Raw genomic sequence first — 26,036 nt, forward strand, 5'->3', positions numbered from 1 at the left:
ACAGTGGACTGGACAGAACAGGACATAACATTTCAGTTTAAGGAGTCATAGGTTGTACGACAGCTCTTATTTTGTGTCTGAAGCAAACCAAACTCAAATTTGAATCATATTTAAGTCTTCGATTTACAAATGCGAAGTACCATATTAAATTCCCTGAAGCTTTTTGGGTTTTTTTCCTACTTCCTTTAAAATAATGTATGATATTTATAATCCATTTCAATATTTGATAATTTCAGTCAAAGAACACAATCTCAGCTAATAATTACTAAGGTGTACCATTATCAAATAGCTGTTGTTTTAGTAACTTTTATGTGGAAGTTGATTCAAACTGTCTTCAAGTTAAAGAAATAACAGGTATAGAGGGTCTAACAATTTAAAATGAAAATTGTGTAAATTTGAAGAATGGTGTAATTTAAGTGCAATGTACTGTAAAACTATTAATTCGGTAAATATATAACACAGATCCTTATGCTTCTCCAACCCAAATTACTGTGTTGCCTCTCTCAACTTCGGTGATTTCACAATTTAACTTATTGAGCCGTCCATCCAGGATAAACAGAGATTCCTTGGAAGGGGTCATGAGATACTGACCAAAAAGGCCACTGTCTTTTATAAGACGGTTCTTACTGTTCCAAGGCCATTCGCCTGCCTTGACAGGCTCCTTCAGGCTCTTCACCATCTTAACCTTGCCAGAGGAGAGCTCCACGAAGAGAACATCAGTTTGTGTGCTGGAGCTACAGTAGACATTGTATTGATGAGCTTCAGTGAATGATGGCTGAAAAGCTACATCAGATATGTGCAAATTAGTGTGAATGTCAAATGCATCCTGTATTTCTCCTCTCATTGTTATGGACTGGATCCTCATGAGACCTTTTGCGTCATCAATGCTGACAAGGTAATGTCCATCTGGAGAGATATGTGGCGTGCCTGTTACGTCGCCATTGTATCCAATCACAGAATCAGTAACGCCGTCCACTATAAGCTGTGGTAGGACAGCCCCAGTGGTATCAGGCTTACAGCAGATAAAAAAATATCCTCCGAGATGTGTATACGCCAGTGACTGAGGAATGCAATTATAATCCTTTAAACTAATTGTCTTGATGTACGACATAGTTTCTAGATCAATTTTCTGGAGCACAGGCTCATCCTTATGAAGAATAAATCCAAACCTGGAAGGAAAAGCACAAAAATCAAAGAAAGTCAGAGCTACTGTGTGCATTATGTACAAATGGGGAAAGCCATTATAAGCAAAGCAGATGAGTTACTATGTGCACCAGTGTATTGCTATACATCTCAGCTTCAGATGTGTCAGATATTAAGCACTTTATAACATTTAATTTCTAGTGTTCTTATAATTGTAATTTAGAGCACATCAAATAAAATGGCTAAAACACATTCATCTGACTAATGGGAAAAGTGTATTTTTCCTTCTGACATAGGGGAAAAGGTAAACGTTACTCTGAGCATATCTATTCAGTTATAATATTTACAAAAGCCAGGAAGGCAAAAAGATTAAATATCAATACATAGTACGTCCCACATATTTTAATTCACTTCATATAGTTCTTCCACTTTCTTGGGAACATCAACTTAACCCAGCGCTCATTGTTATTCAGATAATTATCTGAATCTTCCTCATTTTCATACAGTAGAAATGAATATTGTAAAAGGATTTAGGTTTATGCCTCCCAACTATCCAAGCCCCATATTTCTTACAATTTAAATGACCCTTTACGCTTTTCCATATATCAAGGAATTTTGACTGAGCATGAATAATATGGTTAAACTAAAATCCTACAGCTGAATGTTTATAACATTTTAAATGTAAACTATATGACTATTCTCTGATGTTAATGTATAAGTTCTGAATGCACAATCATTTGACTGTATATATGCAAAAACCACCACTCTAAATATTATGGAGTCATGTGAAAATATATTAGTTTTGCGTATAATCTAAGTAGCATTCACAGCACTTTTCCCAAACAGCTGTTTTCCTTTGGCACATTTCTTAACATAACATTTTGCTCTGAATCTTTGATCCTAAGAATGAAGCTGCGTGCTGATATATAATCTAAAAATACGTTTCACATCCTGTTGATATAAAGCACTCTGACAGCCAGAATGTTCCAACAATTGAGTTGACAGCAGCACAAAATTTTCACGCTGTACTTTGCAACCCCAATATATCTACTAATCAGTGAACCACCAAAGTAACAGGCAAAAAGGTTTCAGGCCATTGTTCAGTCAGTTCCTCCAATGTAAGACAGGGTGAACTATATTTGCAATTCCTACTGAATTGATACATGAGCATTTTTAATTTTAGCCCCGCCTTCCAAAATCCTTGCATAATCCTTCGGTATCATCGGATTACAGACCTACAGAATTATTTCGATTGCAAGGGACCTCTGGATTTCATTTGGACCAATTCCCACTCGAAGAAGGGCCAGCGTCAATCAGACTGCCCACGATTACGAGTTGGGCTGATTAGGAGATCATTTGTGTCTTTGATTATTCAGCCACTTATAAATATATGTAATCTGAATTAAATTGTCTTGGTTAGAAAAAGGGTGAGTAACCTTTACGGAGGTTACATCAAGGTAACTGGACAGTTCCTGCTAGATTTCTTTTCACAAGGTCTGTTGTTCTGTCATAGAGGAAGACTAGGATCATCAGGCAGAATTTGATTTTCAGCTGTTTTGGCTATCTTATATTATCCTTTTCTTAATTTTTTCAGGCAGGCATAAAGTCATTGGTTCTTGATTCCATTATTATGTAGTGAGCATTTATTGGTAATGAGAAACAAACTTGTAGTGAATTATGTACACAATCATGCTGTAATAGAAGAGGTTAAATAGCAAGCAACATTCTGACATTTTAAATGTTTATGGTGTACCTCAGTGTTAAATCACAGAATCATAGAATCATAGAATGGTTAAAGTTGGAAAGGACCTTAAAGATCATCGAGTTCCAACTCCCCTGCCATGGGCAGGGACACCTCCCACTAGACCAGGTTGCCCAAGGCCACGTCCAGCCTGGCCTTGAACACCTCCAGGGATGGGGCCTCAACAACCTCTCTGGGCAACCTGTTCCAGGGCCTTACCACCCTCATAGTGAAAAATTTCTTCCTAATATTTAATCTAAATCTCCCCTCTTCTAGTTGGAAGCCATTCCCCCTTGTCCTATCACTACATGCCCTTGCAAAATGTCCTTCCCCAGCTCTTCTGTAGGCCCCCTTCAGGTACTGGAAGGCTGCAATAAGATCTCCCCAGAGCCTTCTCTTCTCCAGGCTGAACAGCCCCAACTCTCTCAGCCTTTCATGTTACACGCATGAGCAGTGGTTTCAAAAGGACAACAGAATTAGCTTATTGATTGCCTTCTACATAACAGCCTCCAATGTAAAACAACAATCAGTGAACTCTCCAAGAGTGTTCACAACATTCTGGACAACCACTTACACATATCCGCTAGGTAATCTTTACTCCTGCAAAACAATAACCAAAACACCCAGTGCACCTTAAAAGTACTTTTTTTTCTGGATGAAAACTGACTGAGGGCCAGACACTGTCATCACTCTTGGTTTCATGAATATCAAATGCAAAACACAACTGAAATATCTAGATGGCTAAATCAAGCACTAAAAAATCAGAAAACATAAAAGCAACAAAAACAAATACAGAAAGTTGTTAGAGTTAATATTATACACAATACAGACTCAGCCAAACTTCTTAACCCGTCATGTTTATTGCATATAATCAATCCAGCCCTGTTTTTAATACAATTGGGTTCATGTAATTACATGCAGACTGCTCTCTCTTCATCCCTGCCCTACTCCAGTGTTACTGCTTTGAAATCCATCGGCCACATCTGAGAGTGTGTGTGTGTGTGTGTGTGTGTGTGTGTGTGTGATGCAGATTGGTGGCTGAGTGGAGGATAACCATGCCCCTGCAGAGGAAAGCGTGGGGTGAACTCAGCAGGAATTCATACTATGGCTTACATTTAGCATGTACAGGTGGTAGGTTAGAAAACATAGAGAAGGAATGTGGGAAAAAGTGGGCATATTGCTGTACAAGAAGATGGTTGGTACCTGCAAGAGAGATCAAGGTATTTTTAGAGGGAGATACTGCATACATGGGAGGATCTGTGATTATTGTGGAATGGCGTAACACAGGGGACAAAACTTTCACTGGTTAATCCAAGCAGGGAGAAATTTGTTTTAAAGTGAGTTAACGTATATAATTCTGGGAAGACAAATTCATTAACACAAATTGGTGAATATTAGGAATACACTAAAATTACCTGACTTCTGAGGTAAATAGGTAAAAATTATTGTTTTCAAAGAAAAATGGATTTAGGCCTGCTCCTATTCAATATGATTTTTAGAATTTCTGTTCCTAGAAGAAAGGTACTTAAATTAATTTAAGTTTAAGAATATCTGTGTTAAAAGAAAAGCCTACTATCAATTCGTGATGTCATTTGCATAAATTAAAAAATAAATCAGATGCTCACGAACCCTTCTCAATTCTCATTACTTTAATGAGTTAAAGATATATGAAGGAAAGGGAAAATATCTAATTTGAGGTCAATGTGATGGTAGGTACTGGATACATTAAGTACTTTATTTTCAGCTGTTACAGTATTATTTCATCTATTTTAATGTCAGTACATGGTGCAGACATCTTTTGCTTTAATTACTTTTGATCTCAATTTCAATAGCAAACAGAAAGAAACCTTTTTTGTTTGAGTTTGGTAAGCTGACATGGGGTTTGAAAACATTCTCTTCCAGTATACCAATGCAAAGTAATGGGGAAAACCAGGAAATCTTATTTAAAAGAGAAAGAAGAGACTCTCGCAAAGTTGTTTTTAACTTACGTAGGTACTTAAAACACAGGCTTATATCCAAGTGACATTTTCAGACATAGATAAACATACATATAAGGAATTATGTGATTTTGAAATTTTTTAAATGGACAAAACTTTAAACAATTGTTTTTATATATCACATGCCAACCTGACTAGCAACAAGAAGAAATCTTTGTGCCGCTTGCAAATCTATTTATCTTAAAGGTTATTCCAGCTGACGAAAATGACCCTTTCTTTCTGAAGTAAAATACAAATGCAAAACAAGATTAGCACTAATTATCTAAATCAGCAATTCTTACTTGCTGATTTAAATCATGATTAATATGAAGGATTTAAACCAGTCTGAGTCAAAGAAACCTGCCTTACTTATAGGTACTTGATTAAGCAGTATTAACGATCAAGTTCTGTGATATTTTTGCACTCAAATGTCATTGATTTCAAGAAGAATATGAAAGTTATTAATCTTTGCTTCTCAAATATTATTCCCAGCATAATGTTTCTGAACCACAGGTACACTCAGCTTATGTTAACTTTGGTTGCATAAAACCCTTGATTACCAAAGAAGTGAATATATTCTCTAAAGTTAAATTCACGATAAAGTCTCACATACCTTCCCTAAGAGTTACATCAGTCGAACGTGTGGGAAGACTCACATTGGACAGCTAGCTTTCCCATGGGGAAGGATGCTGCCATTGTTTTGTCCTCAAGCTTCTCATTACCTGGTGGTACTTTCTGCCAGATGAATCCCCTAAATTCTGCCATCTAAGACGTTTTCATAAGCATTCCCCAATGCATGCCATTAAGATGAATTTAGTCACTGTGGAATCATTTAAATGCTTTAAATAATGTCTGTTGATTAACCTGGTTGGTGTGAATGAAATAGTTTAGGAGCCAGAGCAGAACGTGGGTGTAAACTTTCCCACTAGCACAGGTCAATTTAAAAAAGGATGTTTCTCTACGGCAAGGGACTCCAGATCTTCAGAATTAATCACACCCCTATTCTAGAGCGAATCAGCAAACACATTTTAAAACATAAACCAGCTGATAACGTATCATGGCTCAAATATTTCAGCCACAACTTTCCAAAGCATTCTAGTTTCTTGTTTGGCTTTATCTCTTCGTAACTTTTAGTTCCCAGTCCAAAAGCCACAAGTAAAAAGCTTAAAGTACCTTCGACAGATTGTTCTTGCAATTTAAATAGTGGCTTCAGCTTTGGTAATTGAGTTTACCTGAAATCTAAAGAAATCAGCTCGAAGATTGCCACAACCTTATCCTGATGCTCTATTTGTTGCACTTAGGAGATCTACTGTCCCTTGCTCTGAAGGTATTAAGATACTTGATTTTATAATCTCTACTGCAGCGGCTAGTCATATCTATATTCTGATAATCAACTATACCTGAATACCCATTTACAACGTATCTTAAAGTATGAAAGGTGCAGTTTGATACTTTTTTTTTTTACTGAGTGCTCATTTTCATGTTCTTAAATCTTCTCAACTTTGTAGACTTTAAATTATTACAACTATTCATGCTATCCATTGTGTCCTGCTCATTTCTGAATTTGAAAACACAGCTTTGTGAGATATGCCCTCCAGTCCTTTCTTTAAGTAGCAATTTCTCTATCCCAGGAAAACATAATTCTACTTTCTTCTAATGTTAACATGCTAAAGACTTTTTGCTTTATAAAGTTTTCTACTTGTCATGGTTTAAGCCAAATCAGCCACTGGGGACATGGGGGACCCCAGATGCAACCGACAGATCCCCTATCCCTCTTCAAAGAGAGAGGCAGAGAAGGGAAAAAGACTTAAGAGTTTAGAAGGAACTAAACTACTTTAATGACATATTAATAATAAAATAAAAATAATATAAAACAAGAAAAGAAATATGTACAAAACCGTATCAAGCTCCAAGTATGACAATCATGACACCGGCTGGCACTGGGGCAGTCCCAGGCTGGACTCAGTGACGGACGGGAACTGGATTCCGGATCTGCATTCAGGATTGGGATCAAAGGCAGATGAACAGACAGAGTCGTCCTCAGACGTCGGACATTGAAGAAAGAGGGGTGACCCTTTGATCCCTCAGCTTTTGTACTGAGCATGGTGCAGATGGGATGGAATACCCCGTTGGTCAGGTTTGGGTCACCTGTCCTGTCCGCTCCTCCCCGCAGGTGGGACCCCACTGCACTTTTCCTCTTCCGACCCTCCAACGTGGCAAATAACAAAGTTGGTTGGCCTTGGCTGTTATGACAATAAGTATAAGCAGGAGCCTCTCTGCATACCATGCCTGGGCATCAGCTATAAACATAGGTCTCTTATCACTCTAAGAGCAAACATTGGCTGCACAATACACCGTTCATTTCAGTAGAAGAGGCCCAGCTAAGAAGTGAAGTTACTGAACAAAATTGGTCAGGTTTTACCTCAAACCAGGACACTAGTTCAAAGTTTACAAAGCCACTACTTCAGACACAGATGTAATGTTAGCCTAGAAGGTAATGTGTTTGCAGGCGAGTACCCTAAAAAATCAGCTATGTGAGCAGAATAATACATTGAACTTAAGTAGCAGTTTTTGCTTACTGATTTCAATGCACTTTACAAATATTACAGCAGTGAAGAATGAGGCTGAACGACTTGCCTAAGGCTATATAATGATCCACTGGCAAAGTCTGGGTTAAAATACAGGTTATCTAAGGCCCAACATGATTTCTAAGTGATCATGCTACAGGCTACAATTGCAACCGAAGTCCTAAAAAGACAGATGGGAGCAAATACAGACAACTAAAATATATCCTTTTGAAAAAGAATATAGGAAAGCACTTTGTAAAAATAATATTTGCAAATACTAAAATTAGACAGAACTTTGGACCTGGGTGGGAGAGAAGATCCAAAGTGAGTAACTGATAAACTTTCACAAAGGACCTGCCCTTCCCCAGAACCAAAAGTATGGCTGCCAAAAGCAATTTATTAGAACTAATAGGATTTTATCAATACTACTATTCAAACAATTCTTTCTCAGCCTGTCATACTGCCTATAACTTTTCAACGCCCCAATTAACATTCAGTAAAGCTGGACAAACACGTAAACACCCAAACAGCCCAGTAACAGACGAAAAGGAAGCCAGCAAAAAAATAGCTTCAAAGCTGCCAGTCTTCTTGGATGTAAGAGGATTTGGCAAGCTGTGTGTTTGATAAATTTGTTTGCCGGTGTGTTAGTGAGAGCTGTGTGGCTGGGGTTTTGAGAAGCTGAACAAATCAAGAGAGAGGTCTGTTTGTTCACGTGCCTGTGAGGTTTGCGTGGCCGATTCTTAGTCTATGAGAATTGCTAGGCAGAGGCATAAGGATGGAAAAAGTAACGGAAGCTCTGGAAGGAAGATACAGAAGGGAAAAGGGGAAGTGAAGAAAACTGATAAGGAAAGCTAAGGATTCTATGTCTGGTATAGTAAAAAAAACTCAAACAATTGGAAATTATATTTTTGTTACCTAAGGATGAGGAAGTATTTTCCAGGCCACTAGCAATTGAGGAAGATGATGAGCAGGTTTTTTATAGGAACATCTATCTGTCAGGTTAGATTATTTGTTCCTGATAATTTTGAAAGAGTTGACTAGCCCTTAACATTTTAATAAAACTCAGAATAACAGGAAAATTTGGAAAGTCTAGAAGAAGATTGTTGAAATATTCATAAGATAAAGCCAGGCATCCCAGCTAAGCTGAACAGCTTGATGCATATCCCAAGGAAACAATAAAATAGATAAAATGAGAATCAACTGCAGAAAAACGTGAACATAATGCAGTCAACATGGGTTTATGGAAAAATGAACTTTGTCAGACAAACCTAATTTAATTTTTTTATTAGAAAACCTTGCTGAAGGTAACTGACTATCAAGAGAGCATACATTTCTTGGAACAAAAAGTGATACCTGAAGGAAAAATAATTTCTCTGCAATAAAAAGTAGTTGTCAATGCAGAATCATCATTTTGCAGGGAAGTTTTGCTTATGCTTGGTACCAAATCTCGTACTTAACAAAATTTTCACAGGAGATTTAGATGTAAATATCTGCTGAGGACACTGAGGTTGTAAATAATTACAGGAAAGTCATTATATTAGCCAGTTGCTCATTTACGCAAAATGTGTTCAAAGGTAGCCAAGTGTGAAGTCAAGCAACTTTAGACATGAATGAGAAATGCAGGACACACATAGAGAACAATATCCTGAAAAGTAGCAACTATGAAGGGATTTAAGGATCATAGCAGACATGCAGGTCAGTATGAGATCTGAGTCTGAGTCAAGACAAAAAAAAAAAAAAAAAAAAAGACCCGAAAGTCCTTGTACAGTCCTTGGAAGAATTATACAGAGAGAGGTGAGTAAGAATAATGCAACAGCCTCGTATCTGTGTTCTACATTAGGGAGACAAATGCTTTATGTTGTTTTATTTCTGCTCTTCTAAATAGGAATATTAAAAAATTAGGCACTAGAAAAAATCTGAAAATTATTTGAGGGATGGAGACAATGATTTAAGCAATAGTCTGAGAGAGTCCAATATATTTAGCTTACGAAAAATATAATCCAGACATGAATTATTTACAACATATATATTCCTGAATGGAGAGAACATACTGTTTAGTAATATTGTCTTTAACGACTGCAGACTAAAACAAGACAAATTTAAATTAGAAATAGGTAACTTTTTCTAACAATGGGGACGATAAACCATTGCAACGAACTACCACAGAGGTGATGAATTTTCTTTGGTGGGAATCTCCAGGTAAAGACTATGCTGGTTTTTTTTGGAAGATTTGGCCAAACTCAAGAAGATGTAGATTTAGAAATATCAGATTCATTTTCTGATCCCTAGATGACTATTTGAAACGTTTAAAACCTATGGTACATACAGAAAGTCAGAGAAGATGTTCTCCTGGTCTCTTCTAGCCTGTGAATATATGAAGCACTATATTTTTGGCCTTGTTCATACAATCAAAATGGCATAAGTATAGCAGATTTTAATGTTATATTAATCAATCATCTGATGCTGAGATTTTAGTAAACAGCCAAGTGTTTCAAATCTCATGAAATTAATTGTGATTTGACACAATGCCTTAGCTCCTACACACACACAAATGAGTATGCAGAGAAATCTGTCTTTCCGCAGGCCTAAGGTTTGGATGCCACTTTTACATCCACTGTATAGAAAAAAGCTGGGTCTTTTTTTTTTTTTTTTTTTATATTAATCTTACACTGTTTCTGGTCTTAATTAATTGTGAATTTCACATGTAAGTTACCAATAATGTTTACAATTACTGATCTTTCATATACACATACATCTTCAAAATAAACATTCCCCCTTTACAACACATTGGTCTCCAAATTCACAAAGTTTGTGAATTGCTTGTATAATACTACAACTATAAAACTACACCAGCTATAATTTCACTTGGGAAGAAAGATGTTTTAAGGCTGGGATGGTCATTCCTTTGAGGTTTATTGATCTAAATGTAAAAGATCATGATGGATAGGTTGGAGGAAGAGTGATAGATCACGGAGACCTGCTTCAGAGCAGTTACCTGCTTGCATATAGCACTGATCAGCTGCAAATAAATTTTAGCCCACTGTCCAATAACCTAATTGCTGCCTTCTAACCACCAGGTGAATGTGCCTGTACTTCCCTTCTGTCCACTATTAAGAACCTTCTCAGCATGCCAGATTATTAACTCTGCTTTCATCACCAGGTTGGCCTTCATCCTTCTGATGAGGAGGTGAGAGCAATTGTAAAAAAATAGTACTTATCAAATTTGTCAGAAAACAGTATTGCAAGTCACTAAGCTTAAATGCAGTTTTGGATTACACAGGTTAGTAGATTGGGGGATCCAAACAACGCCAGTTGTAATAAAAGAGGGCGATTTACCAGAGCTGTAACGAAATGTTGTCCTAGGCCCAGTGTAATAGGGACATTTCACAAAATTGATATTAGCAAGAGTTTTGTTAGGGGTCTCGGTAAACCAAATCAGCAAGTGCATGGGCTGAGCTTTCACTATCCTATGTTTTTTTTCCATTCAAAGTAAAGCAAAGCTATTAAATCAGAGTAAAGAAGTCTGCACTACTATTCTATGCTTCATTCTGTTCCCCAAAGCTACCATAATCTTTTAAAAAAAGCTACCACTTTTCAAAAGCATTTAGTTTTCTAAAAGGTTTAAAAAATACAGCCATTCATAATCATGCAACGAAATTGCGTCTGTCACCTATGTACCGGTAGCCTGGGTTTTATGATTAGGTGGTTGGAAACCAGCAAGTGATACTTGAGAGTACCTTCACTTTTCCCGAATGATTTATAGATAGATGGTGGTGTATCTAATGAAAAGTTTCCTCTCATATAGATTGATATGCAGAAGACTGCCACTGTTCATTAATCCCTGATTAATATTTATGAGAATCTCAACCCTCATGTCTCTTCTATGTAGTGAAACCATGCACAATATCAGACAGCATATAAAGGAGTTTGTCAGAGTGCATATTGGGATCCTGTGCAACTCAAGCCTGCAAGACATGAGAGAAAACCTTCACGCTTCCAATAATTTATTTTACAGTTAATGCAAGTGGGAATCTGCAGCCTGCGGGCATATCACTCCAATTGGTGTATATGCTAGAACTGTGAAATCTGAGATCGTTTCTACACTCACTCCATATGAATGAATAATAAAGACTTTAATCCCAGATTTTCAAGATTTTCAACCACACAACGTGACAAATAGTTAAGAGAAACAGGAACAATAATACTTAGCAATTCTATAGCACTTTCTGTAGGAGTAGTATACTGGGGGTTTGGCTGGGATGGCAATTTTTTTCACACCAGCCTGTATGGTGCTGCATTTTAGATTTGTGAACAAAAGCGTTGATAACCCACCAATGTTTCGGTTATCGCTGAGCAGCATTTGCACAGCATCAAGGTCTTCTCTGTTTCTCACTCCGCCCTCCCTGTGAGTAGGCTGGGGGTGGGCAACAGCTTAGGAGGTGACACAGCCGCAACAGCTGACCCTAACTGACCAAAGGGATGTTCCAAGACATACAACATCATGCTCAACAACAAAAATCCTCCTAAAGTAGCTGTTGCTCCTGCTAGGTGGGGGCTTACCTGCTAGGTGGGCGCCCACCTTAGCCAGCGTCAACCCAGCACAGGGAGTCATTAGCTTTCCATAAAAGTTAATGAGCTTCACAGTACCCAAAACAAAGGCAACCTGAGGTAGATAAAAATGACTTGTCCAAACTAACTTAAAAGAGACAGGAAGAATATCCTAAAAGATGCTAATTGCAAAATGCATTTAAAAAAAAAATGAGGTGAAGCTTATATGGTTGAGTGCCTTATTTTCCTAATTTCAATGAAAAAACCCACCCACATAGGATAATTATGACTAAGTTAACAATATGCTATAAATTATTACTTATTCTATTGTCTCACAATGTACATTCAAGATCAGTTTTTTTTAAAGTATTTTAAAAGATTTTAAATATATTTAAAATATGGGATTTGGGTCCTAATTTCATGGAACTGTAAGCCTGTACGTAACACAAAAACAGTGAACAGTAAACCCATGAATTGTATCACTTTTTTTACAAAAATAGTTATCATCATTATCACTATCCCATTTCTCTAACTACTGCAAAACTGTTAACCTGAAAACTCCCATTGCCAAGCTGACAAAGGAATCTATATAGCAAGTCGGGTTAATTCTCTACCAAAAGTACTCCTCTCTCTTTCATCAGAGTATCAAATCCCTCAGAGTATGAGAAATCTTTCAACAAGTGGTTTTGGAATAACTTCCTCACAGGAACTTACCCATCATTGAGAAGCAACTTATGCCACGAAGCATGAATTCTAAACTCATATTGTAAAACGTATGAATTTTGGAAATCTTACTGGGTATTATTGTTATAAAACCACATTACCAGTTTTTACAAATCTTACTCTCTTTCATTACATCCAATTTTCACATTATTTTTCATTAAATTTCCATCACCTTAAATTCCATTGTTTGTGACAGGTATAAAGTGTAAAGACAAATTTTCTTTTAATATAAATGCTCACATGGTAAACAACAGATGACTTTCACTTATGACAACATGTGCAAGTGCAGAGTGTGTTACCACAACAGGTCTTATGTAGCTAGCTCCCTTCCACCGTCCAAAACACTCACTGAATCATTGTCCTTTAAGGTGGTGAGCTACTTTCAAACCAAATCCAATCCGCCTGTTACTGCAGAAAAATAGTTCCTCATATTTTTGAAAAAGTGATGTTGGTTTTACATAAAATTCCTGTCAAGTTCTTTGTCAAGTCTGTTCAGCCTAAGTAGCTTTGACTATTGCATAGCACATTGGGAATATTTTGCTTTTGAGGAATGAACAATACCCCCTTTTCCTCTTAAATATCTTACTGTTCTTATATCTCTGTTAAATCACTGTTCTTTCTATATATGCCAAAAATGCTTTGAATGTGATTAAACAATTTAAAATGTGTACAGCTACTTGCTCTGTTTTCTGTGGGTTTGTTCCATAAGAAGAAGCCAGATTTCAATAAATTAACTAAAAAATGTATCATAGAAATATCACCGGTAGAATGTGTTATGAACTGGTAGTTGTAAATGAACCTGAAAAACAGCAACTTGACTGAAATCTTCAGTGACTCACCCAGTTCTATGGAAGGACAAGAAGTCACACTCGTGTATGACTCCCCATGTCCATCCCAGTAGTACCCAAGTAAAATTTTCCCTATTTTTAGTATTGGGGAAAGGCTTAATGAGAAAGTTATTCCCAATGCCAGAAGGTCAGTAATTATCGCCTGAACATCAGTAGTGCCACATTCTAATATCCCTTTGAAACCTGGAAAGCGTTGACATTGTTTTCAAACCAAAATACATAGCCATTACACACGGAGGTTGTATATTGTCCAGCCTTCTCTGAAGGCAGTTAATATAGCCATAGAGTAAACCTTATCTTGTGAGTTGTTGTATTTCGTAGTTAATGTAATGCTGATTAAAACTGACAAGGATTCTGCTACCATTGTGTTATGACTGTGTACAGGTGTGTAGCAAAAGATCCTTAAGCATCTAAGAATTCCCCTGTCTTCAGACCCTTCTTCTGTCACCTAAATCCTACAGGACAGAGGGAGGGATAAGAGGGGAAAAAAACCACACTGATGCAGTGCTGAGACTGCACGAACCAGGACTCTCATGTACCTGCAGTTTACTTAGTCCCAGTCTGCAGAGTTTTAATGGAGGTGTGTATTATTTGATATAATAACTGCACGTGTTACGTAACAGATAGACATACATGTGTACGTGTATATACAGCAGGTATATCATCTCAGTCTGCAGTTGAAATATATAGAGAAAAAACATGCACTAGGACATCCGTCCTCTGATTGTTTTTTTCTTCTAATACCAGAAGTGGGTGACTAAAAATCATTTTTGCCTCACATATTCTGGGCTTCAGTCCTAACGCTCCAAATGTTTTCACTGCTCCTCTCTGCACAATCCTGTATCTTCCAAATTTGCCTATGAGGAGCCCACTGATGCTTTTTCAGGTCAAACGATAGGATCCTTGAAAGTGATGGCCTTTCCTTGTCCTCTCAAGGGGTAAGCATGCTCTCTCCCCTTAGGATTAAACATAAACATTTTCATGACACAGTTGATGAATGGGATAGTTGAATGCTCCTATTTCAGTATCATATATCATTTAGAGTAGCAGTGCTAGATCTCAGGCCACGCAGAACTCAATTTTGGGTGGTTCTGATAAGGATTTCAAATAATACACCTTAAAATTAAAAAATACGTCAGATTAAGCACACATGCATAATGAGTACACTGCCACAACAGCCAGTGTAATTTTAAGTACCGTATTTTTTATAATCTGGTCTTTTCATCAGTTTATTCAAAATTTATACACAAACCAGGAAACAAAAAAAATTACAAAAAAAAAAGCATGGCTTAACCCTGTCTCTTCCAGAGTACATAAAAATATCAATCTGTTTATAGTTACATCCTCACTGCTTTGAAATAGACACCCCCCACATATTTCTGCAGTCCTAATCAAGCACAGCTACTTCTCTCCTCTACGATCGCATCGGTAGGCAATAAGGAGGTTGAAGAATTGTTATTATGAATGTCCAGCCTCACCACAACTCCTCGCTACAAAAATCACTCTCTACAGGTAGTATTCCTTTCCCGTAGACACCTACATTTCTAAGTATATCTGTGCATGTCTGCATGTGAGTTAAACATCTAAGTTGCTATTTTTTGTCAGCAGAGATCTCGTCCATACAGCCAACAGAATCTACAGAATTTAAGATGACCAGTGCCAGAGCCCTGTAGGGGGTAAGAAAAGCTGCCTTCTAGACTCCACTCTCTGTATAGACCACATCTCCATCAACTATAGCAGAAGATAGACAGCTTACACTGATGGATATACACTGTATTTTCACACCTAAATCTAGATGCCTAAAATCTGAACCTCACGCTCACCATAAGCATCCTAACAGAAAGAAAGCATAATATCCAAAAACAGCCTTACAAAAAATTTGCAGATTTGGAAAACTGAAGTTAAAATGACTACCACTATATGAAGATGTAAGAGCTACAGTTATGCTTGAAATGTGGTTGTCTGTTTCTACAAGCCATTATAGTAAGTTCAGCTATCACATAGCTGCAGAGGCTATTAAAGCTGACCTTTGTGGTCAGAAATTAAAATGACTGCTTAGAGGAGCAGCTAGCACTGCTCCCAGTGCCTGGACAGAGAGAAGAATGTTGTATAAGTCTCCATGCAAAACACAGGTAAAAGGGAGAGGATATCCCTCCCAGAATCTTCAGGGATCTCTGAAGATGGTTTTCACAGCTCTCAAAGGCTAGATTTAACAGAAAAACATTAATTCACTTTGCTTTCCATAAAAAGGGTATTTTTCCAACCATAACTATCAACTTCAATATTTTCTCAAGGCTAGAGAGCCATCAAAAAGACAAATAAAAGCTCTTCAGAGTCTGCCTTTCATTCTAATCTTCTTAGGGTTTTGCAGAGCTCTAAGACTTGCAAGCAAATCTTATAAATGAATTTTACAAAAGCAACTTTGTTTATCACTATATCTTAGTGAACTACATTTCACGTCACTGTTAAAGTATTTCACATAGTCTGCTAGAACTAACACCATAGTCTACTGCAAAATATCAAGACTGAATCACATCATATGACTTTTAATATCACTCATTCCAACATCGTGTTTGCAAATTGTAACGACTATTTTTCAAGAAATACTAGATATAATGGAATGTGGCTAGTAATTATGCCATATCTACCAATTTTAAAAGTTTAGGAAATTTCCTGGTTTTAAAAGATGAATTTTACCAGTATATCTGTTTGTGCAGACAGGAACTATGAAAGCTGTGCAAGGGAATGGTACACCACCTACGTGACACAAATTTTCACGCATGGGTCCTGGGCGCATAACTCAGGAAGAAATTCAAGCCTACCAAGGCATTGTTACTTGAATTAACTATACCACAGTTAGGCCCAACGTGTCTTACCTTTATTTATTGCCTTTATAATACTATGAGATTTATACAAGGTTATTGTGCAAAACATACTAAAGCAAAGGTCACAAGAGAAAAAAAAATCATGAAGAAGAACTGAAACTCAAGGCAGGACTTAGGGCAGCCCTGTATGAACAAAGCTTATTTTCATTTATTTCATTTGAAAACCTTCAGTTCATTCCATAATAATACCGCACCTCTGGCAGTTATTCAGACTAAAGGATAATAGTGAGACCTGTAGCTATAAAAATTAGCGAAGATGCAATTTTATTTTGATGGGAAGTTCCAGTCAAGTAAAGTATGAATTAATAATGGACCAGATATTCCATACAAAGTTCCAAAGTCATGTGAATTCTGACACTGCATCTTCAAAATTGTTTTTGCAAGGTATCATTTTTTCCACCCTTCAGAGCAAGTTAGTTTGCATCTCATACGCGCAAAGAATAGCCAAGCAAGATGCTACTGCGGAGCTGCCAACAAGCGGTAAATTAACAACCTGGCTTCTCATATGTTATTTTCTTCCTTTAGACAAGCCATATATATTGCTTAGTAGTGCAACTGCATTCATTACAAAAGAGGCAATAACAAAGCACTGATTGAAAAGATGAAAAAAGAAAAGCCTACGAATTTTTTTTCTAGAAATAAGGATGAATTTCATTATACTTTTTTTTTAAATTAATATATTAACATAAAACTGTATTTATTGTTGAGTTCAGAAAGACTGACAGACTAGAAGATAATTTTGATGATGATGTAAAACCTGATGTCCTCTTTTCCTTTTGTTTCTGGCTCTACACCCACAGAATACCCTCGTGAAGTCATTTTTTAAAGAGATCTGAGATCAAACACTTAAAGAAAATTATGTTCTCAACACAGAAAGCGAGTAAAAGAGAATTAGATGAACTACAGTCAAAATTGTTTGCACAAGAAGCAAACAGCAGCATTGTTGTACAAAAGAGAAGTTTTTTAACCTGTGTAACTTAATTGAAGAAAATAATAATAAACGTTATATACTTTTTCCTAAGTGAAAAACATTTGTGTTTAAAGCCACTCAACATTCTATACATTAGGAACCATTTTTTTTTTCAAATTTACACAAAAAAAAAATCAACCCAGGAAGATAAAGCTCTGTTACTACAAAGTTTGATCAAATCTGCTGACCAAAAGTTTTCTGAGACACTAAATAAATTCCATTAACTGCCCATAAACAGTCTGTTAGAGGATCCGGGTAGACCCTGATCCTGTTAAAAGCTTCTAATCTGGCAACAGGGGAAAGTATTACCATTTAAACAAAATTCTAAAATAGAAGTGTGTTATATACAAAACATTTTTTTTTCTGATGAAATGAAGTTACCCACAGTAGCCCTGGAGAAGGAATTATTAACAATTAAGGAAAAGAAAAAGGAAAACTGGTCTAAGAATTGTTTTCTTAGCTGTGTAGCTCAATTGCCTTCACTGGTCCCTTGAGCGTTCGCCACCTGCACAACAACAAACCCATGCGTTTTTCCCTCTAACTAAGGATTTTCTAAGAACTTAAGACACAACACCGCAACCATTATTTCCTTTGTTAAAACTATTCTTCGCTTTATATCCATACACAGATGATTCTAAGGAAGGTTGTTTACACTGATTGATTTTACTTCAGAGGCCTTGCATTCCTACCATTTAAATAATCACACGATTAATTTTCTTTAATTAATTATAAAATGCAGCATCTTTGTTATTGCCATTTACTAGTATATTGCACAAATAAAGTATTTACCTGTAGATAACAACATTTTTCATTTTGGAAGCGTTTCCGATTTCAAAAACTGTCAGCATTGCAAGGGCATACCAGTCTTCCCCTCAGGACTTAGAAAATTACTGTTGCCTAGACCAGTTCATTTCTGGCAGGTTGCTGAGAAAAGACCTTTCTTTAATTTCTGCAGTTCAGAAATGGTTGTTCGATGATAACAAAAGGCTAAGTGGATGTCCTGGTTTGAGGATATGGTTTTGCCCAGTAGCTATTGCTCATCAGCACAAACGGTGCCTTTCTTTTGGGTACTATAAGAGTCTTCGACCTTTGAAATTTGTTTTCCTAATCTTGTTCCTGATGTTCTTTACAAAATTAAGAACACTTGCTTCATATTCATGTTTTGAATCAGAACGGGCTTTTTTTTCTTCTTCCTCGGTATTTGTATGCAACAGCATTGAGCCCAAAGCATCCTCCTATCTGAGGACATATTTACATCTTGGAGAACATCTTGATGATTCTCTATTTTTGTGTTTGTGTGTGTGAACATATATATTCACACACACCTGTAAAAGATTTTTGTCTTCACCAATTTTGTTTATTTATTCGTTGCAATTACTGTAAATGAAATACTTATAAATGCCTCCTTAAAAAGACAGAAATAACATTTGCAGCAGTAAGGTGTGACTGTGACAATGTACCTGGGAAATATTATCGTAGTAGTCCTAAGAAATAGGAACAGGGAAAAAATTGGTCAAAAAAAATGAAAATTAAAAAACCCAGAACAAAAATTTATGTGGTCACTCTTACAGAAAATGAGCAATTTCAGTGTAAAACTAGATCATCATTATCAGTTCTGTTAGATGAATGAAAAGGTCAGTTCTGATGAAGAACGGAATTTGACGGCAGGCCTCACTTTCTAAGCGCTGACTGTTGTGTTATACTCTTGCTTGGGAAGAAGTTCTGGGTTTTGAAAACTTCAAGTTTCTGAGTTCTTACAGACTTGCACATTAAATATCTCATCTGTACCTTTCCAATTAGAAGGAAAAATTGTCTGTACAGTAACAGGAATTGTCTGAAATTTATAAATTATGTAGGAGGAAAGAGGAAAATTAATATACACATATAACTTGCTTTCAATGAAAATCAATACTATTTTTATTCTTAATTGTGGATGTGGATTTAGGAATACCTTTTTAGGATGAAAAATGGATGCCAGCAGAAGTCTAATCCATCAGAAATCATATACGCTTCACAAGTTTACTTGATAATATTGTTACACGGAAAATAGGTCTTCATAGATTAATTCAGAAAGAAACTTAATATTAAATTGTAAGATCTATGAAACCAATGTTTTTAGATCTATGGGAGCAGATTCTCTTAAAAATGTACTGAAATAGAAGAGGGATGGATACAGCAAAGGCTGGGAGGGGAAAATCCCACAAAAGGCCTGCTGTGCTTCACAGAGGTGATAACAACTGCTGAACATCACCTGAGAGATCTGATAGAAAGGGAAGTAATCTTTATGGTAAGTATTCCAAGATTTCAGAGACTGATATTCACAGATTTGCTCTGGAAGCACTGAAGATCTTTATTCTATTTTGCTATTGCTTTGGACATACCTCATAGAAGCGAACGTGTTTTCTCTATTTCCATTCTCAGCCAGGGAATCCAGTGTAGAGCGGATTAAGTTGGATGGCTGAGACCCCACAGTCAATGATGGCCAAACATACTAAAATGATCCTTTCTTTCTCTCTTTCTTTTTCTCTCTCAGCACATACTGACTATTATTTGGAAAAATATGGATATCAAGAACTTCAAGACAGCCATGCAAGACAGAAGGTAAGAAACAATTTCTACAAGGGCTTGAAGGAATCTTGACAAGTGCTATGTTCTTGGAATAAAGGGATCTCCTCAAATTAAGCTTTGTACTCAGAGCTTGAATTTGAATAGGAAAATAAGCAACAGAGACAGGAATGAATGTTCTAAAATAAGTAATTTTTTAGCATTAGTAAGCTTTCAGTAATGGACAATAATGGAAGCATAGTTTCTGAGTTTATCCTACATCATATTTAATAAGATTAGCTCTAGACTCTCAAAAAGGAGCACGACTAATTCAATGCTGATGGACCAAAGTGAATGACATTGTAAGTACCATCAACAAAATCCTCATTCTTATTGTGATAGTTTTCATTTGGGCACAAAAATCACAAGTGATACAATCTTTCAAACGCTTATTTGTGGGAGCACCTCTATGCAAATTGTCTTTTGTAACTCAACTGGATAAATCATATAAGTGCTTACAAGAGAAAGCTCAAAATTTCTTAACTAAAGTCCCATATCGATAACAAAAACAGCATAAAGCCTGAAATCCCTTTAAAATTATATTAATATTTGTGATTTCTATTTTTTCTTTTAAATTTATTTTATTACTATAAAGATTTTTTAGATTTTACTTGCAGAGCATTTAAGTCGTATCTCACTAGAGATCCAGAGAAGAGAAATGGACTGTCACCCCAAATTCATGTAGAAGAATATCTTCAAATGACCCACGTATAAAGAACAACCAGGAAAATCTCCCTGTAGCTGACCAGATACTTCGCTGGCTTCTTCAGTCATTTCTTTAGATCTCACTGGAAAAGCTGATTTCTTTTAATATGTCACACATAGCCCAGGACTTCTGACTCACATTCCGTGTACATTTGCACAGGATAGGGATAAATCCTGAATTTTAAGGGTACTAGTGATGTGGGAGTCTACGAATTGCCCGAGGGCTCTCTTGTGGAACACTTGCAATGTGTATATACAATACACTTAATTATTGCAAATTGTTGTCCAATGATTACAGTGTTCACAAGAAAATAATCCAAGAAATTTTTAGACAAAGGAAAGCACATTAATTTCCAGGTTTTTATAATCCAGGAACATATGGAACTATTTGTGTTATATCATAAAGGAAGCTATTCTCAGCAAAAGTATATTTGCAGGGTTGGAAGCAAATGTGTTTTTCTTTCTTGTACCTTGTAGGGAAGGAAAGCTAACAATTTAATAAGAAAAAAAAATTAACTTCATTTTTAAAGCAATAAAAGTCAAAGAAAGGGCTAGCTACACAGACTCAATGAACAAAAGACATTCCTAAAGATGGTCCTAAATGTCAGTACAAGGTAGGATATGATTAAGAAGATGTGGCACTCCAGATAACGTGGTAACATCAAGGTGGGCAGATGTCATATGGAATGCACAGCCAAATTTATATATGCCAAAAGAAATAGTGAGCACTAGTAGAAAATGAATAATGAGGTAGAGATAAGGACTACAAAGGTGATAAATTACATATGTCAAAACAGTCTCAAAAGATCTTTTTCTTCATTTTAAAAATGAAGTTCACATACTGTTATAGTTGGGGATACGTGAATATTCAAAAGAACAAATACCGAACTTTACCACAATTCCTTTCTCTCCCTTTTTTTAACTAGTGATCCAAATTAAGAAAATATGAGACTGAACAAAAAAAAAAAATTTTTGTATGTAAGAAATAAGATAAAATATGATTTTTGGCACATAAAAGCACCAGAGATTACATTTGTATTGAAAATGTAAGATTATAATGGGACAAAAAAAATCAGGCACATCATGGTAAGTTGCTGTGTTCTAATTTGTAGATAATACGGGAGGTGGCAGTTGTTGTTGGTGGCTTTGTTAAGGTGGAAGTTGGTATATTTTATGCACAAAAAAATGCTGCATGCTGACAGTTGGGAACCCATGGAAGGAACGAAGACAAAACAGTCTATCGTGTAGATTTGGAGGTTTCCTTACAGTCTTTGATTCATATGATCATACAAGCATCTCGGTTTTAATAAAAATTAAAAGAGAGGTTTGTAACATAACATCAAATAGGAAAGCTTAAATGTCATGAATAAAAATGCTTAAAAATCTAAATGTACAAATGAACATTTCCAAACAAATGTTCACTATTCCAAAATCACAGATCTAAACCACAGCACCATTCCAGCTGCTATCAAGAAAATTAACTCCACCCAAGCCAGACCCAGAACAATTCTTTTAAATAATTGTACTCTGGTAGTTTATCAGGAAACATATAGGAAAATGGTTAATTACATAATTTTAAAATTGCCTTAAAGCTAATAAATGCATTTTTATAATTTGGTTTATTTGGAAAACCAATGCGTAATTAGGCAGCACTAAGACAAGGTAACTTCTAATCACTGGATGCAACAAATTACCTGCCATAATTGCAGGGATTAGTTTTTTCTTATAGTTGATTACATTTTTATACATTTCATTATGTCATGTATTTTCACATACTGATATATGCTGAATTCTTAAAAGCAGATAGGTACTAGGAGACAGGTACAACAGTTGTTTATTTATAGTAATGGTTGGTTTGGCCACTTCAGATGGACGGATCATATTACCCCAAAGGTAAATATTCCTGTAATGACTTCTGCACATGCAAAAGGGAAAAACTTACAGTGTATAAAACACTTACGGTTTAGCAAAACTCCCCTTCGCTTTAATAAAGCCGAGTAGACTTATTTACGTGAGGTTCTGGCCATTTCCTGAACTAATGGGGAAAGACAAGTAGAACATAAAGGATTTTCCTTTACTGATGCTATGGTTTTATAGCGCTACAAAGGCTGACTGCAATTTCCTGTTTTAGGTAACATTTGAAGGGAATTTTCATTTCTAAATAGCCACACTGAAGTGGGAATGTTTTTTGATATGGTCTTTTTTTTTTTTCTGTTGACAGCCGGCACTTTCAGTTTGAGAGCTTTGTGAAGTTTTATTCAAGCTACCTAAGAGGAAAAGATTTGGAGCATGAGTTGAATAAACTGGTCAAGCAGCATTTGTATTGTATTGTCAGCTGACACAGGAAAAGGCATGCAGGATAACTGATTCCAGAAACAAGATAGTTTTCAAGACTGATTTCTTGTATGTATGTATGTGTGCATATGTAGATATATACTCCAAGGTTAACAATCACAGATTCAGGGCATTATAACAAATAATTTTATTTTAGCTAAATTTAAACACGCAATTAATTATTAATTAAATTTCATAACACTGAGCTGAAAATTAACTTTAAAATTCAAAATATTTTCTCCATGAATTCCAAAGTGACCTGGATTAAGCAACGTCATATATACCATCAGAACATCAGGCCTTTGCCAGATTTCAGTGACAGCAAATCTTAACTGTATTTGTCGAGTGCTGGCAGTTACTTCATGATTTCCGTAGGTGCTTTTCCATAGACACAGCTGGGAATCCTTCTTGCCTAAGTCATTTTAAAGCCTGCAAACACCGGTCATTTGAAGTTAGAATGTAAGAGCAGAGATTCTCCTTCCTCTGAAGGAGAATACAGATCAAGAGCAAGTATGGGCACACGGCATATCTTCTATGTATGTAAAGGACTGGGAGTTTCCTTGTTTGAAGAAATGTAGCAGCTACATTTATGGACTCACAGCTTTTTGGGCGGGGATGTGTGAAGAGACGAGGAACAAAGTGGAGAATATAGGTTTGATACACTAAAAAGTACGTGCACATTTTCTAAAGAGGCACTTATTTCAACAGTAGTTGCTGTTGCCAACGGTGGTAGTTGAACAAAGTAAATTTCAGAGCATTTAAACCACCTGAACTGAATCACTCATTCTTTCATTCTTCAAATTCCCTCTGGAACAAAGATGTTGTAAAATCCACTATTTAAAGCAAAAAAAAAAAAAGATGTAGCAAAAGAATTTTTACTGTCTCCTCTCCAGCTTTCCCAGAAGTTCCTATGAGCTTCTTTTTCAAATGCAACATATCTAAGGACCACAAGAGTCCTCTTTTTGGGGGGGGGGGGGGGGGGGGGGTGAATACACGGAGAGAGGAAAGAATGACTACAAGGTTTCCATTCAGCACTACTCCCCCAAAGACACAGTTTACGGAGTGGGAGACTGTAGAATGAACCCCTAACCCACGTGGACCTCTTTTGTGTGCGCTGCTACCATGTAGGATTCATTGATGGATTCCACAATGCTTATTAGGAAATGCAGTTACTTTCTAGATCTGGTAGATCTGCTGCTTTCTCCAACTCCTCAAGTTTTCAAGTTATTTCCCCTGTAGCACTACATATACTTACAGCTTGATGACTAAGAACTGTTTCAAACTTTCCACTCCCCTAATATGGCTTGTTAATTGAATTTGTAAAATATTAAATTGCCCCTTATCTTTCAGCTACATCGTCCCCCAAACTAATTTACCTCTTTTGTTGATGCGTTGTCTGCAGTTGACCCAGCATTTCCCACTTCCATTGTTTGACTTGCAAACCACTGAACATAAAGTTCTTTCTGATTAGGTAGGAATTTGAAGCAAAGGAATATTTTTTGTTTGCTTATTTGCATAGAAATACTGACAATGCTCTCTCAGTCCTTCAGCTACTTCACACCCCTGTAGGGGCTTAAACTCTGGAATGAAGTGTGAATTTACTGAATCACCATCCCACACGGGTTTCATTTAAGAAGGTTCACAGGAATGCATTGGCAGCACATTCCAATTACCTCTTAAAGAAAAGCTTCGGGTTTGGACTCCTTTTTGCAAATGAACAAGGATAATTTTCAAAAGACTGCTTCCCCTATTACCATACACAACAGAGAAATAAAAGAGAGAAAAAACTCAAACTGAGAATATTTTAACTCTATTCAGATCCTGAGCCATCTCACCGGTAAGTTGATTGCTCACTCTTCCACTTGTTAGGTCAGGTAACTATATGACATTTAAAATACTTGCTAAAAGATTAAAACATCTAAAAAGGTAGAGTTACTCCATTACAGTGAGTTCATTTAATAGTGCTTTTGAAACATTTTACAGCAGTGTAATGATAGACCTTAATTTATTCCAATTATCTTTTGTTCACTTCGATTTACGAACAGTGGAGCTGAAATAATCAGCCTTTTTGCTCCTTGGGCTTCCAAGAATATATTTTCATGAGTATTGTACAAGTCATCTTTTTGCAGCCATCACCCATCCTAATTGCAAACGTCTATTTTTATGATAAGGAATGGTATTAGCAGACAATTAAGGACAAGATCATTGGTTGCTCTGAACTGCTTTGGCACAAAAAATAGTTCACTGAATAGAATTTTCTTCTCAGTAAATGTATAAGGCCAAATATTGAAAACATATATACTCATTTCTTAAAAGGTGCATCTACAAAAGGAATAAGCTTTGTGCACATTCGCTCAAGTAGTAACTGAAAAAACAACCCTTGGGATTTGTACAATTTATTACAGATTAATGGATCTCATCCTGTCCACTTCTGTGGCCCCAGTGCCTGATAACTTTTCAACCCAACTAGGGGGAGATTTTTTTTTTCGAGCTGTATGCATTGAAAATAGGGGCATGATGGCGTGCATGAAAAACAGTGCTTTATATTAATTCATTCTCCTGGTATAATTCAACACATATTGGCAGTTAAGTGCACATGTCAGGTAAAACAAAGCCAATGACGACAGCAGGACAAGCTTTTTTCAAGGTAGGGAAGATGAACATATAATTTCCCCCTTTGAAATCTTCAGACTTCCAACAACAAGCCTGGGCAAACTTCTTTAATGGTTCGTTCTATTAATAGTTATTACTGGTTTGTGCCTTAGCCTCTTTTTCATGGCTGATTGACTAAGAAGCTTAGTGCATTGAACTACAACTAGCTGGCACAGGGAACTCATGAAAAGCCATGGGAAACTGACTTTCTCTAAACTCTAAGTTTGCATTTTAAAAGTTTTGTGAGAGAAAGAAGGAATTTTATTTCCATCATGAAGGAACACTCAGAGGCACGAGGCAATCCCTCTCTTAGAATCAGTAGGTGAACTAGTCTTGTCAA

General features: G+C 36.4%; 1 protein-coding gene across 1 annotated transcript in view; it reads right to left on the minus strand.

Annotated features, from left to right (window-relative positions):
• Positions 1 to 466: 466 nt before the first annotated feature.
• Positions 467 to 26,036, minus strand: part of FSTL5 (follistatin like 5) — a gene marked incomplete at both ends in the record, with an annotated part of 297,136 nt that continues 271,566 nt past the window's right edge. The window contains one exon of the mRNA XM_082482814.1: positions 467 to 1,169. Coding sequence (XP_082338940.1) covers positions 467 to 1,169 — 703 coding nt within the window. The remainder of the gene's footprint in view (positions 1,170 to 26,036) is intronic.

This window comes from Vanellus vanellus, assembly GCF_965231255.1.
Source record: "Vanellus vanellus genome assembly, chromosome: 4".
In the NCBI taxonomy this organism is placed as follows: domain Eukaryota; kingdom Metazoa; phylum Chordata; class Aves; order Charadriiformes; family Charadriidae; genus Vanellus; species Vanellus vanellus.